Source organism: Euprymna scolopes, chromosome 24 (genome assembly GCF_053919585.1).
Source record: "Euprymna scolopes isolate OS-2025 chromosome 24, ASM5391958v1, whole genome shotgun sequence".
Classification (NCBI taxonomy): Eukaryota; Metazoa; Mollusca; class Cephalopoda; order Sepiida; family Sepiolidae; genus Euprymna; species Euprymna scolopes.
In genome coordinates this window covers 99,012,040-99,028,772 of record NC_136505.1, presented here as the reverse complement: position 1 = coordinate 99,028,772, position 16,733 = coordinate 99,012,040, and the positions used below count along the sequence as shown (strand labels likewise).

The following is a 16,733-nucleotide window of genomic DNA, read 5'->3' as shown; positions in this document are numbered from 1 at the left end:
ATTACTTTGTTACTTTGAGACGTTTTAATGCCCAAATGTGTAGCGAAATGTTATCATTGCAAACACCAATGCCCTTATGTCGGGCGAATTATTACATTCTCACACGCTTTATGCTCTGTTAATCTATTGGCTTTCTTCCTTTCAAATTAATGTCTGTCAGAGACGAAATTAAGGTCTACTGTTTGACCTGCCTTGTCCGCTATTGGACCGAAGCTACAGAGGACGTCTCGAGACACCACCCGACTTGCACTATCCATCTTGGAAGATCTCTCAACTCTTCAACTTGCGCAGTTCTTCGTCAGCAGAGCTATTTATTGATGATGAACTACTATCCCTTCGGGGACGTTACCAGCCCATAGTGGCAAATAGCTGAAGATGCAATTGCATCTTTTGCAATTATAAAAATTACGTTGAAGTTTAAAAGGTGAGCCTGTTGTAATTTCTGCTTGGTTTTCTTTCATTATGCCAGGGGAAACAGCCTGTGAGGATTTTCTCACACTGCCAGACGTGTTAGACGCCTGTAAAAAAAAAAAGAAGATTTTTAAACGAATCTATTTCTAACCAGGTCTTTATTTATCCCTCCGTCTCTCAATTTCATGTTTGTCTCATCCTCCTGTATTTTTTTTTGGCCTTGCTCTGTGAACTGGACCTTCTACCTCAACTGTGCTACACATATTAACCCAAGGACTTTCATCCAGGTTTCACTTCCATACATCATCGCATTGTTTACACTTGCTTTGTTTTGGTGGACAGCAGTGACACTATGCTTGCATGTAATGGTAGACATTTACTGAATTTATGCCATCGGTCTATAACTCTTGTAATCACACGACTTCCTGTTACACTTTTTATTCCAATGATATCACTATGTTAAGAAAGCTTCTCGATAACCTGAATAGCTTCGCAATCCAGATATACATTGTCTATGCATGTTTAAAAAAAAGAGATTGGAATTTCTGTTGTATTTCATCAATGTTCATAACTACAGCACATCAATTCTGGGGTTTATAAAACTACTAGCAGACCGCCCGGCATTGCCCGGTCGTAAAATACGCTTAAATATGATATTTTGATTAATGTAGATTTCGTATTTATTATTATACTAGCGAGGGGTACCCGGCGTTGCTCGGGTGTTGGGGGGGGGGAAGTAAGTATGAGGATCGAACCCGAACCGTTGAGGCGAAGTTGTGAAAAAAAAAGTGCGATTTTAACCATTGCCCCATCACGACATGCTAACAGAAACGCGTTTCAATTTATTTAATTACTTGGATTTAGCAGGGGCGCGTTTTAATGAGGTCATGTTTGACTGCGGGATTTCATTTACTGCTGAACGCTTTTTTTTCCTCGCTCCCAAGATGTTATAGGAAAAAGACTAAGCCACATGCGGCGAGCGACAAATATTGAATATTTATCTTCCTGAAATCGAGCAAATTAAATAAACAGGCGAGCTTCGTTGTTAACTCTGAGATATTACGATTTTTATGTGATATCAAAAGTTTTAAAAAGTTGTGAACTGACTGACCGCTTCTCTGAAAGAAGCCTTTTGTAGACACACAGAAAAAGCGAACACACATACATACATACATTTTCGCTTTTATATTTATAGATTATATTATATTGGACTCAATAGATAGTAATGATTTAAAAAGTAAAAAAAAAAAAAAAAAAAATGACTCCTGCGCCATCACCGAGAATCGAAACCAAAACGTTTAGCTTACAATTTACTTTTCCTTTGACGTCATGTAGACATGTTTACTGCAAAGGTTAAAAATTAAAACATGAACCAATAGCTATTACATAACGCATACATATTCGTTCGACCGTCACCTGGCAAATTTCATTTTTAAAATTTTCACTCTTTTACACCGATTTTCTCCGGCTAAAACCTAAATATGAAGTTTCTCATGGGTTAGAATACCCTATATATTAAGTATCATGTCTGTAGACTAAAAACTGACAGAGGAGTTTGGTAGGCAAAATTTTTTAAACAAATATATATACGCATACATAAATATATATAGAAAGAGATTTGTGTATATTATAACCTTTTTACGCAAATATTACGCAAGTATAAATCATGTAGAATATCTGCATGAATATAATTACATGTAATTGTTAACTAAAAATGATCATCTCATAAGAAAACCGAAAAAACTAATAGGGAATTAATTAAAATGAATCTTTTAAAGAATATGCAAATTAGCTAGATCTTTTAGAGATAAATTCAATTCCACGATCCATATATAAGAAAGTTGTATTTTCTTTTTAAATAAATAGAAAAAGGGGGTTTGGGAATATGAATATCAATACACAAAAAAAAAATATAGAAGAGTATAGAAGATTCGTACATGAGAAACGACTTGTAAAGCATTTGAATCGAATGTTGTTCTCATTACAAAACAAAACTGAACGCACTTTTTTAAAAAAATCTCATCCTCGTGTCTCTTGGTCGTCTTTGAGTGGTTTGCGTCACGCCATATCTAACCCCTGGAAACAAAAGCTTTCTCAACAAATAGTAACAGATGAAATTCTCTATACTTTTTTTTTTTTTAGATAATTATATTTTATGCAGCCACAATGATTTTATTAGGGTCGAAATCGCGTTGCCGTTCCTCGTTACCTTAGAAGGAGTGTAAACCTTTATTTTGCTATGATCTTAGCCACCATTTGTTTCTTCTCATCGCCCACTCAAGAACTCTCCCTGAACCATTTTCTCTGGGATCCAGAAACTGACTTATTTTATCTGCTCTCTCTGACACTCAGAATCAGACTCTCTGCGATCTTGTCTGAATCTTTCTCCAAAATCGCGTTCAGTTAACGGTTCAGTGACGTCGGAAATCCGACCACATCACGACATATGAGGCGCTGAATGTCATAACCAAGGCTATGGCAAGAGAATATTCTTTTCATCATTTTTGACTCTCGAGTATGTATTAGTTAATATCTTAGATGTTTTTTGGATAGAGTGATGTGGTTCTCTGTTGATTAATTGTGTCTGTGTCGAATATACACTCGAGAGTTAAAACAATGATAAGAATATTCTCTTGTCATAGCCCTAGTCATAACTCTCGGCAAAGTACCAAGTTAGTATATCATTTTATTCCCCATAGCCTCCTCTAACACGTACAAGACTAGTTATGGTCGAATTCAGAACGATACATAAGTAGAAATGGACTAATGCAGAGTATACGAACTAAACTAAACTAACAGCGTTTTTCTCCGTTTTTTTTTTTTTGCTTGTGGCGCTTACCGAGTTATGACAAGGGCTATGACAGCAGAATATTCTTTTCATTGTTTTGACTCTCGAGTATATATCCGACAGAGTTAAACATAGTTAATCAACCCAGAACCGGCCCTGTCGGTGAGGCATTAGAATACGCCGACTGACCCCCCTGCAGAGGGTAAAAGTCCCTCAATGGGGGTCCTGGATATGACCTTAAACTATATCCAGTGGTGAGGCCCCAGCTTATGGGCTTTGGGGAGTGTGGAGCCACCCTTTAATTACCATTGCTCCCAGGTCTACTCTGACCCGGAGTGGTAGTACCTGTTAGGGTTCCAACTATGGGTTAAATAGAAACCGACTTAAAAACAACAAATATATTCTATTAAAAAAATTTTTCTTCAAAATCTTTGGATTCGGCATTAAATAACCCGAAAAGGGTTGATATGCCGTAAAACAAAAACAACCAACCAACCCAGAACCACATCACTCTATATAAAAGCATATAAGACATCAATGGATACACACTCGAGAGTCAAAACAATGAAATGAATATGCTGTTGTTATAAACCTAGTTATGACAGCGCTTCATATGTCAACGACTGCTCTGCCTGTTCGACCCGTCTCTCTGATCTTGTTATGACACTTTTGCCAAACCAAGCAACCTACAGCTATGCTCGCAAAATAACTTCTAATCTAAAAAAACAATGAGCTTCAATTCCCAATTCTATATATCGCACTGGTCACAACTGCCAGTCTGTCTACGCCGGACCTATTATACAATCCATTCAACCAATCAAATTCATATTTTAGTAACAGTATAACAGAAAGCGACTTTTGCTGACACAGAAATCCATAAACCGCTGTAAAAAAAGTAAAAATACGAACTTTCAACAGAAAAAATAATGAAACAGCAGTTGAAGCAAGAAATATATTCGATATATGTCTATTTCTATGTAAAATTATATACTTTTTGAACGAAAAAATAAATGAAACATAGGAATTGGTATTAAAGCTATTGGAAGCATCATTAAACATTGGAAAAAAAGAACATTGAATAAACAAATAAAACTGTTTTAAAACACGTTAGAAATGAAAAATATTTTATTAAAAGAAGGAATAAAAATACGATTCAATTTCTTTTTCTTCTTTTTTTCCTATTTTTTTTTTAAGTTGAAATATTTTTTATACATTTTGAACCGTAACAGGTTAATCTTAAGAGAGTGAAAGAGCTCTATGGCAAGTGAAATCCTTGTGTTGTTCAGTTCAAAACGTGCTGATGCTACTGTTGTTGAAAACGCACGAGATGTAAACGAACTCTTTTGTGAGCTTTTTCTTTTTTTTAGCGCAAGTTCGTTTAAAGGTATATCGATTGGTATTAAAGCTCTTGGAAGCATCATTAAGCATTAAATAAACAGGTGAAACTGTTTTTAGAATAGATCAATAATGCAAAATATTTTATTAAAAGAAGGAATATTTTGCATTTTTAACGTGTTCTAAAAACAGCTTTAGCTGTTTATTCAATGTTTTAAAAATTTTATGAAGCTTCCAAGAGCTTTAATACCAATTCCTATACCTTTAAGCGAACAAGTGCAAAAAAGCTTACAAGAAAATTCGTTTACACTGCGTGCGTTTAGCAGCAGCAGCAGCAGCAGCAGCACAAGCAACAGCAGCAGCAGCACAAGCAACAGCAGCAGCAGCAATAACAACTAAACGTCTTGGACTTAATAGCACAAATATTTTACTTGCAAGGAAAAAACCCCAAACAAACAAACAAACAAACAAACAAACAAACAAACAAAACAAAACAAAACAAACAAACAAACAAACAAACAAACAAACAAAACAAAACAAAACAAAACAAACAAACAGGCCATAGAACTCTTTTACTCTCTGAAGATGGACCTGTTACGGTCCGAAATTTTCAGAAATATTTCAACTTTAAAACAAAGAAAGAAAAAAAAAGAAGGAAATTGAATCGTATTTTTCTTTCTACTTTTAATAAAATATTTTGCATCTTTAACGTGTTCTAAAACACTTTTATTTGTTTATTAATTTTTTTATTAATAGAACACTTATAATTTATTTCTGATGAGAAAGTTAAATTCAATTTTTTTCGGTACTATTCTTAGACAAAATTGTTTTCTTTTAAGCTAACCCTTTGGCCAGAAACAAAAGTGTAGTATCTGTTGTGATGCTACACTCCACCTTTTCTGTCCTCGATTAGTGGAGGAGAAATCTTTCATGACTGAGATAATTTTTATTTTTGTTCCTATCCAGAGTGCTCCTTTTTGGGGGACTGAATTTTCGCCTCATTAAAAAACGACCCTGTGTTTAACTCTGCCCTCGTGGGGAGGCAAGTATATAGGAACCCTACCCCTAAACTGGTCATAACCTCTTTCATTGTCTTTAATTATTTGATGACATTTGTCACACGTTTTTTTTTTTTTTGACAATTTCCGATTTAATCCATTCAGAATAAACTTGCTTTCTTTTGCTCTCTTTTGATTATATAAACGCTTCGGCATATTTCGGCTGTTTCCGTAAACACTTAAAAAAGAACAAAATAGAATGTCAGTTTTATCTGGTTCAAAAAACTGTACCCGCAACCATATTTTAGTCACGTGTTCAGTGTTCAGAGCAATTTCTACGACCTGTGACGTTTCAGTTTGAAACAGCAATTTAATCTTTAAACGCGTAGATTGAATATATGTTTTTGTGTTTCTTCTTTCTTTTTTTTTGTCGACAAGTTGAATGGAGGTTTATAGGCGGCCGCCATTTTCCAGGTCATCGTCTCAGTCAGCTTCAACCCGACAAGCGGCATCAGAAAGACTGGCCTGGGATTAGAATTCCATCGGCGACCATTTGTCAATATTTAATCCGTACGTGGCCAACGTGTAAACTTAGAGGTGATAACTTCATACTGCCCACACCTCGCGATCCCTCTCTCTTAATCTTTATATCTATCGATCTCTCGCTATCTTAATTCGTCCCCTACTCCCTCATATTCTCTTTCTCTTTCCATCTCTTTTATTTTCCATCCCCTCTCTCTCTTTCTCCTTTAATCTTTTAGCGCTCTCTCTTTCTCCTTTAATCTTTTAGCGCCTACTCTTTTCTCTTTTTATCTCTCTATCAATTCCCCTATCACACCCGCCCCTCTCTTCAATTATCTCTCCATCTCATTCAATACCTTGTTTCTTTCTCTCTATCGTTCGCTCTATTCTAGCTCTTATCCTTACGTCTACCCTTCCTTCTCCTCCTCTCTCTTCGTATCTTTTTTTGACAGGGGCGCTTTCGAAATGAATGTTTCTGTTTAGAGCACAATTGAATTATGATGCCTGACTTTTGCATTTTAAACTTTAATTCAAGTCATTATGTATAAAAATGATTTTATAAAATCAACAGTAGGCTCTCTACAGTGCAATGTAGACTACAATATATTTTGGACTAAGTCACTGCCGGAAGAAATGTGAAGCTTCATTCCGGTGCACCGCGATGGGTCCCCAATTACAGCAGGCAATCAATTGATTTAATTAAAAAAAAAAGAAAAGAAAAAAAAGATGGACGATTTACCGGTTTCGATGAGAATAAAAATTTGGGAGTGTGAAACATTCGTTGATGTTCATTTAATCTCGGGTAACGTCGAATTTTCCTGCTAGTAATTTTAATAGTAAATTTAAAGCGGGACAAATCGACGATATATATATATATATATATATATATATATATATATATATATATATATATATATATATTCCCAAATCTCAATACCTTGTATATCAAATTTCGAGTCTGCAGACTGAAAATTGACAGAGTTATTGTGTAGGGAAATGTACACAAACAGACAGACACACACAGAGACAGACATACACTTTCACTTATATATATATATATATATATATATATATATATATAAGTGAACTTGTCTGTGTGTGTACATTTCTCTACCAAACTACTCTGTCAATTTTCAATACACAGACTCAAGATTTGACCTAAGACGTATTAAGATTTGGGAAAATCTTTGTAATCGGTTTTCGGTCAGAAATTTGGCTGTCAAGCGGTCAAAGTTTAACGATTTGGCCTTTGGAAATACTACCAAACTTCTCCGCTAAATTTGGGCCTAAACACTTGAAATTTTAGATGTAGGTTCCTTGGACATAGATCAAACTTTTTAATTTGATTTGTGACCAAAACAATAAATGTTAAGGGGTCAAAATTGGGGTCACAGTTAAAAAAATTTGATCTCTGCGGTCTCTACTAAATTCCTCTGCTAATTTCTGGTTTAAACATTTGTAAATTTTACATAAAGTGTATTCAGACATGCAGCAAGCTTTTTAATCAGTTTTTGGCCGAAAATTTGGCTGCCAAGAGGTCAAAGTTGAAAAGATTTGACCTTTGTGATCTCTAGCAAACTATTCAGCCAATTTTAGGTCTAAACATTTGGAATTTTATATAAAGGGTATTCAGACACGCAGAAAACTTTTTAATCAGATTTTTATCGAGAATTTGGCTGCCAAGAGGTCAAAGTTGAAAAAGTTAACCTTTGCAGACTCTACCAAACTCCTCCGCCCATTTTAGATCTAAACACTTGAAATTTTAGATTTACGTTACCTTGACATGAGTCAAACTTTTTAATATATATATACATATGCACATAAACTTATGAACAGTATATACACCTGAGCAAAGCCGGGCTGAGCTGCTAGTATATATATATATATATATATATATATATATATATATATATATATATATATATATATATATATATATAAAAACTTTATTTACCTGTCCTTTAGTTGATGTATTTTCGGTGTTTATATTGTATCGATTATGATTAATCGATAATCCGGACAACCTTTTAATTGGTTGGTGTATTGTGAGAAATCGAAACTGCTTTCTCTAATAGGTACATGCGACATAGACCGAGTATAGTTGCACAAATCAACATGTTAGGGTAGCCTGGAGTGGGATAGATTGCGTTAACACCCATTTAAAACATGTCATTTGAAAACAGTAGGACTTGAACACAAGACGCCTAACTTATTGATCATTGTCTGTGTCGTTAACTGCGTCGATCAAAAAAAAAAAAAAAACAACAAAAAAAGTTTACAAAACTTAACCTTCAGCTTTTTGGCCTTCGGGCCAAGATCAAAGTGTAGTATCTGGTGTCTAACTCTGTCCCGCGGGGAGACATTGTAAATAGGAACCTTCAGCTTTCCACGGACACATCATTCACAAAAGCCAAACGCGGCATTCATGTTCGAATTTAGTGTCAAAGTGAATATAAAATTTACTTTAAGACGAAATATAAATTTTTATACCAACAATGAAAACTCTGCACAAAAATCAAACGATATATGTAAAACGTAGAAAGTGCACGCGTGATCTATATCTCATCTCATTTGCATATTACATTAAGAAAAATCTATTTTATTAAATAGCGGTATCTTAGTTAATGTTTCTAGCGAGAGAATTGTTATAAGTGTTCTATTTAAAATCGTTATTTAATAAATTTTAACAATAATTATATTGATAACATATTTAATTAAATTTATTTGTAATTATCATTCCAACATCGATTTTTAAAAAGAATCTTTGTTTTAGAGTTATATGCCCATTCGGAACATAAACAACAAGAACACACTATTACCAAATAAAATAATTTGGTAATCTCAATAAATTTCTAGCTTGATAAAAATAATTCCGAGTAGATAGAAAAATGTTTGGCTTTTATTGTTTTTAAAATTAAAAAACAAAAAACAAACAAAAAAAAACAACTACTTACAAAAAACTGAAGAAAAGATTTCATTTGTTTGTTTTTATCATTCTAAAAACGGCAATTTTTTTACGATGTGACCCACCTAAAAGATAAAGATCTACTTTTTTGGCCTAATACGTTTAAACAGCCTTTATAAATAATATTAAAGAAATTTTGAAAAGAAAGAAAATTAACATTTTAGAGTGGAGGATCATTTTTTCATATTAATTTAACGTAAAATGAGCACCCACGTTTTGGCCACCAAGCGTTCAACTAGACATGTCGCCTCGCTTCTAGCATTTTTTAAAGTTTGACGATCGAGGGGGGGACAAAACATGAAAAATACAATTTATTTTTGGTGGTGGGGGACGGGAATTACATTTAAAACATAAAATAATGATAAATTTAATTAATATTTATGAGACCACTCTGTACATTCACCTAACAATTTCATAAATAAAACGATCCCCAAAATATGACAAATTACTTGGAGGGGGGATTACAATGACGAAAAATTTAATTTAGTCTTGGAATTAATTATTGGTAGATCTTCATTTTTTAGGGGTTCTGCCTACTTGGCTTTTTTTTTGCGATCGCACAGGCATTCGCTGCTATTTTTTTTTTTGCGATCGCACAGGCATTCGCTTCTATTTTTCTTTTTGCGATCGCACAGGCATTCGCTGCTATTTTTTTTTGCAATCGCACAGGCACTCGCTGCTATTTTTTTTTTTTGCGATCGCACAGGCATTCGCTGCTATTTTTTTTTTTGCGATCGCACAGGCACTCGCTGCTATTTTTTTTTTATTGAAACAAAAGTTGCAATGCTTTATTTTTAATTATTTTTTTTTTGGAGAGGGGGGAGTTTCCTTTCCAGTGCTCAATATCCGGAGATTAGTTTCTTCTTTCTCTATCCCTTCTGCCGGAATATCTGGTGGAGAGGGTATCACATACTTCTTTTTTTTGGGCGATTACATTTACATGTATTTATCCGTTCTTTTATTTATGGAATTGTTGTGAGGGTATCCACGTTACCCATGATGAAAATGTTTAGTATAGCAGGTGTGTTTCAAACGGAACTTCATGTCAACCCAGGTAACGTCGGGTACCCGTGCTAGTATATATATTATTTACAATACGGAAGATGCATTACCGTAATGCTAAATTAGAAACCGTTATTTTCTTCATGAATTATGTCCCATATAAGGCATTAAAATATAAATAGACTAGCAGAGTGCCCGGCGTTGCTCGGGCGTAAAATACGCTTGAATATGACATTTAATTAATGCAGACTTCGTATTTATCATTATAGAACCTATTCTCCATTGATTATTATATTGTACCCAATATATAGTCGTGATTTTAAAAGTAAAAAAAAAACAGTATCACTTAGGTACCATCAGCTAGAATCGAAACCAAATCATTTAGCGCTCCAGTCTTAGTTGTTAGCGTTTGAGCTATCATTAGACGGATACGAAATAATTAAAAGTGAACCGACTTTATATTTACGCATGTGTAAAAGACACTTCAAGTCGACCTACATCTGCCAAGTTCCAAATCTTTTCTATTTTGCCTCCTTAGCAGCTATTTTTACCGACTAAAAATACAAAATAGAACAGTCCATAAGAAATGCAATGATTTGACTCGACTCTGTGTGCTAAATAAAGTTTTTCGTTCGTAATTCCGTGCAGATTCCCGAGTTTGGCAGAAAGATTCCTGGGTTTGACAAGATACACATGAAGAAGGCCGGAAGTTACATCGGCAGAAACGTTTTGAGAATAACACTCAGAATGAGAACAGTAGCCAGATGATACGAATTATCCTCATCTAAAAAAATTAATTGTTAGTATTAGTCGTAATTTTCAATTAACTAACCAAGTGACCTATTTCTTACTATTTCTGTTTATAACTCTCACCCTCTCTCAGTGCATGCTGTTTGACTCTCTGGTCTTATTTTATTTACGTTATTTACTACTCTGGCAGGTGACGGTGGCTAAATGGTTAACGACACGGACTAGCAATCTGGATGTGCCAGGTTCGAATCCAAACGGATTTTTGCAACCTTCACGTGATCCCTTCTATAACTACCCCATGTCTTTCTAGAAAGAATTCTAACGAGAAATATATCGGGGAAACCAATGCCAACAATAGAATCATATGATTTATAAGAAATGAAAGGATGCATTTATCATTCTCGCTTTCCTTACTCTCTCTCTTTCTTGGAATCGTCCAGTACAAACAGAAGAGAATATCAACACTAGTAGTAATATTTATTTAACATATAAATGGGAGAGAGAGAGAGAGAGAGAGAGAGAGAGAGAGTGCAGATAGATAGATAGAGTATATATATATATATATAGAGAGAGAGAGAGAGAGAAAGATAAAGAGTGCAGATAGATAGATAGAGTATATATATATATATATATAGAGAGAGAGAGAGAGAGATAGATATGTAAAGTTGTACGGGAAGCAACACACGTTGTGTACGGTTTCAGTCGCAAAGGAGACCACAGCACAGAATAGGAAATAACTCCAACTCGCTTTTTCTTTGTGGCAACAACATGCATTTCCTCGTTGCTACAACGTGTTCTAAAGCGTTCTCCACGCCTCTAGCGAGATCTCGAACGTTATCTCGTACCGTGCTCAACGTATTTCCCGTGGTCTTTCCCTCTTTTTCTAAACATTAACGTGAATTCGCATGTATTACGCGTAGAGAGAGAGAGAGAGAGAGAGAGAGAGAGAGAGAGAGAGAGAGAGAGAGAGAGATGCGGAGTAAAACTTAGGGTCCTGTCCCTAAAATAAAATATAAAAGGATTATGAAAAAAACAAAAACAAAAAACAAACTTAAATGTCGTGGACACGTATCCTGGGCAATACCAAGTCACCCCAATAATACTGCATGAATTGTTTTAAAGCAAGCAACAAACTATTTGATATTTATGCAGAATCAGGACCGCGTTATCGTCGGCATATTCCGGGCAGATTACATAAACTGTTTGAAGGCGCTTAACGAAAACTTCGTCTTTATTTATTGTTTATTCGTATAATTATAATTAAAAAAAAAAAAAAGTCATCGTATGGTAATTTCAATGTATAAAAAAAGTGACTTATGTAGTTTACGGATCGTGCGGAAATAATAACGCTATTATTTAGAAAGCCATTCTTAGCATGGGAGGGAGCGTTTTAAGGATTTTGTAATCTTACCTAACAATTTAATAAACGAAAGCTAGAGTAAAAACATTAATAAACAAAAAATAACGTTTGTTAATTGTCGGCTGCTACGGTTTCATTGGCTAAGCGTTTCGGCACTTTCCGGTTGTATAAATAACCTGCCCGGAATATACCGATGATAATGCGGCCCCTGTTCTGCATAAGTACTTAAAACAAATTTTTCTTTAAACTTTTGCTTATATTTTTACTATTTTAATCGCTTCCTGAAACCAAGGCTGCGACGATGTAAGTGAGACGTCAGGTGTGCCTCGAGGTTGTTAAAGGCTACAAACATTTTCCGAAAAGTATTTCAATAAATCTCAGTGGATTTACATTCCCCTCAGCAACCCATTGCCGTGCATATCCTTGGGCCTGGCCAAAAAATTGGACATTATAAAATATAAAAAATAAGAATAATAATTTAAAAACCCACGGCAATATGATATTATGGGCTCAGATAGAATGATACAGGGTTCCTCGCTCAATCCCGGACAATGCCGGGCTAATTACTAGTACTGTTATTTTTTTAAAAGTTATGCTTTCGATGTTTATATCCCTCCCGCGTTTGAGAATATACGATGTAATCATGTTGACTCGCCAATTCCCATGAGATCACCGAAGTTAAGCAACGTCGAGCCTGGTCAGTATCAGATGGGTGACTTTTCAGAATACCAGACACAAGAGGTCATCGACAATTCCCTGCTAGAACTGCAAAAACCTAACGTCGTCATCACCTCCGAAGAAGGGGGTTGGATATACAAGCAACTGGGAAATGCTTGTGAATTTAATATTCCCATGAAACTTCCTCCTTAGAAGGAAGCCGATTTAATCCGCCTAGGGTGAGTATCGTTTCGGTCGATCGATTTTCGTATGAAAGTTGGATTTGAAAGCCAGTGCCATACCAGGACCGACCTGGTAAAAATGCCTAAACAGCCCCATCTACATTCTTTGGCAAGGGCTCCTCAAGCGATTAGTAATAAACTAATTCCTTCTCACAGCAGGAGAAGGCAAAGCTTGAGACGGTGGTCCGCCTAGAAATGCACGGTACAAAGGCAACATAAGAAGAAACCACTTGTTTCTCAACCTTTTTATGTTGGAAGAACCCTTTAAAGTGATGTCTTAAGAAACATGTACATAACAAAATAGTTGATGCTTATTTAGAATTACGCTTATTAAAAAACAAAACAAAAAAATCTTTATGGCGTACGTACTCGTCACGGAACGAACATGCCATAGCCATATTCCAAAAATCACGTAAATTGATCAAGTAGTTTCCTTTTAACTAAGAAAATCAAATTTTATGACTACGAACAACGTAGGAATTTTCATCAATCATGTTCCTTGCTACAGCATTAATATAGGGAGACAACTCAATTCGAACTATCGAGATCAAAATCGATCTTATAATGAATACATTTAGTATTAAAATTGTCAAGAATCGTATTTTTTTTATTTTCTTAATAAAAAAAAGACTACTTGACCAATTTACGTGATTTTTCGAATATGACATATTTGTGCCCTGCCGAGTACATACCAGGAGGATTTTTTTGTATATTTTTTGAAGTGTAATCTGTATCTCTATTTCTATTATTATATAAAAGGGATTTTGTCTGTGTGTCTGTATGCATGTGAGTTCATTCCCTATGGACTCGAAAACGACTGCGTCGATATTTTCTGAAATTTCACACGATGATACTTTATGTGTCTGGTGGTGTTCGTAGATAAGTTTTGTGTCGGAATGTCTTCGATAAGTATCGATAATTGAAATAATCAGATAACAGAAGGAACAGGCGATTTTCACCAAAGTTAACACCTTACACAGCCTAACATCACAAGTGCATTCGAGAAGTTTTATTACCGCACAAGCAAAAAGGCCCAGCATATAAAATCAACAATAGGTTCTTTGTTATGACTAGAGCTATGACAAGAGAATATTCTTTTCATTGTTTTGACTCTCGAGTATATATCAGACACATTTAGACAATCGAGAATCACATCACTCTATCTAAAAACAAATAAGATATTAACTGATACATTTTTTTAAAAGTCAATTTTCACCCCAAACAAGGCACAGTGCCAGTTTGGAATAGAGGGCTACTATCGGGGACATAAATTGCATTATGAAGGGAGATGAGTAGCAAGATATTTGTTCACATTACACTTGAACTTCTGCATGTCAGTACAGTTGGGAAAGCAGAATCCCGGAAGGAAGTTCCAAAGTCTAGCAGTTCTGGCGAAGAAACTATTGGAATAAAAGGCTTTCTTACACCTAGGGATCTCTACTGTGAAGGGTCGGGACTTAGCTGCTTGTTGGGTTTGTCGGGGGTAGTCACGTCGAGGGGGTACAAGTGCTTGTAGTTCGTCAGAGCATTCACCATTAAAGTACTTGTAGAACAGGCAGAGAGATGCAACATTTCGTCGGCGGAACAGAGACTGAAGCTTAGATGACAATTCAGGACCTATCAGGTTGGCGACTGTCTTTTGAACCCTATCCAGGAGTGAGAGACAAGCAGCAAATGCACCATAACAAATGTGACAACAGTACTCCATACATGGGTGAATGGTGGCTTTATAGAGGTACAGGATACTTTCAGGCGTAAGTAGTTTTCTAGCACGGTAGAGAGAGCCCATCTTCTTTCAGCAGCATTGGCAATGCTCTCAATGTCTAAATTCCCGAGTTCGACAGAAAAAAAATCCAGATTTCAACAAGATACACCCGAAGAAGGTCGGAGTTTACATCGACCGAAACGTTGTGAAAATGACACTCAAAATGAGAACAGTAGTCCGAAGAATCCAAATAATACGAAAACAAATCCTCATCTCAAAAAATTAAAAAACATCATTATAATCTCTTTATCATATTTATCAGTATCTATTGACTAATGTTAAAGGAACCCCTGGAAAGCTCTTAACGAACATCTAAGTTTCGCGGAACCCTGGTTTTGAACCCCAGTTTGATTTGATGACGAAGAGACGCTTGTGTTTTTACTTTTATTTAATCTCTAGAACGAAAACGGTGCTTCTGCATTTATCGAACCGCGATTTCCACGAAGTTAGTCGGGTGTGTCTGGCAGATGACGGGAAAAATCAGAAACGGCCGGGCGAGCTTTATTAAAAAAATAAAAATAAAACACACACACACACACACACACACACACACACACACACACACACACACACACACAAATTGTTACACCCCCTTCTCATGTTAAGAATGGCGACGACCACTGAAATTCATTAAGTAATACATTGGAAAAAATGTCTTAATATCCAGAAGACTACTTGTCGGCCCTTTCCGGTTGTTTCCGTCATCTGCCGGGTACACTAGAATAATTTCGTAAAAATCGCGGGTTGATAAATGCAGAACCATAAAATACAACAACAACAACAACAACAAAAACAACAACAACAACAAACATATGGAACAACAACTCCAACAACAACAAAAAAGACTGACTTACTGAAATCAAAGCTGCGAAGATGAACGCGAATAGAAATAATAGATTTGCCCGTGAATCCATGGTGTCGTTTTCGTATAACTTGAAGAAATTAAAAAAAAAAAAAAAAGAAATCAGTAGCGAGTTTTACTGGACGTCCAAGATGGACGACTGTCCACCAGAGCGAAATAAACGAAAGTCCTCGTTAAGTTACTTTTGACGCGTCTGAACCGAAACTGTATATGTGTCTTGCGAAATACTAGAAATGCCGACGAGGAGGACGGCTGGGCCGGAGTACAAATAAAAGCGGACGTGAGGACGAAGCCATATTTAAGGATGGCCAAGAATAGAAAGCGGTGACGATTTTCTTTATTTGTGAATGGGGTCGAGTGTGTGTACAAAAAGTTGACATACAATGCGTGCCTCTCGAAGACGGCCAATGGCATCGAGTCGCACATGGGCGAGAAGAAATACTGACCAATCAGAAGAGCGGTAACTCTCGTTTGACAGTTTGTCGTGAAAGACGTCGTCTCGTCGTCCCTTCTTGCGCTGTCGTGTGTCATCGATTTTCCTCCACGCACACCCGTATGCCACCCCCGAACCTTTCGTACCAGGAGCAGTAACTATTTTACCTGTCTTGTTATTAAGCTAGTCAGGACGATTAGGAGAAGCTGGGTGTGTTTTAGGAACGGATTGAATGGGAGGTGCGTAGGGGTTAACACTCGAAGGGTAAACAAATCAAATGTTTATATTGAACTAGAAAAAAAAGGGGGGGGTAGATAAAGAATGGAATTGAGAATATAATAATTATTTTAGATTTTCGTTTCTTTTTTGTTAAAGAAAGACAAACAAACACTCGAAAGAAGCTGAGTCTATTCAGGTAAGAACGCCTTACTTCGAACTGACAAACACCGACGATAATGCTTTTTTTGAAATGTAATGAAAGGCTTTAATGGACTCTCTTTTAGAAAAGAAAAAAAAACGGTACGATTTTGAATAAACAAACACAAAAACTAAAAAAAGCGAGGGGATATCGACTGATGAGATCATGCCGAAAAAAAATGGGTTGCTATTTTTTGTAAATACATCCATTCAAACTACGCGTTTA

At 35.8% G+C, this 16,733-nt stretch overlaps 1 protein-coding gene across 1 annotated transcript in view; it reads right to left on the bottom strand.

Annotated features, from left to right (window-relative positions):
* The window catches only part of LOC145246861 (uncharacterized), a 54,552-nt gene extending 38,585 nt beyond the window's left edge, over window positions 1-15,967 (bottom strand). Inside the window, exon 1 of the mRNA XM_080108707.1 lies at window positions 15,650-15,967. Within this exon, the coding sequence (XP_079964833.1) occupies window positions 15,650-15,709 (60 nt within the window). The 5' untranslated portion in view covers window positions 15,710-15,967. The remainder of the gene's footprint in view (window positions 1-15,649) is intronic.
* Window positions 15,968-16,733: the final 766 nt, after the last annotated feature.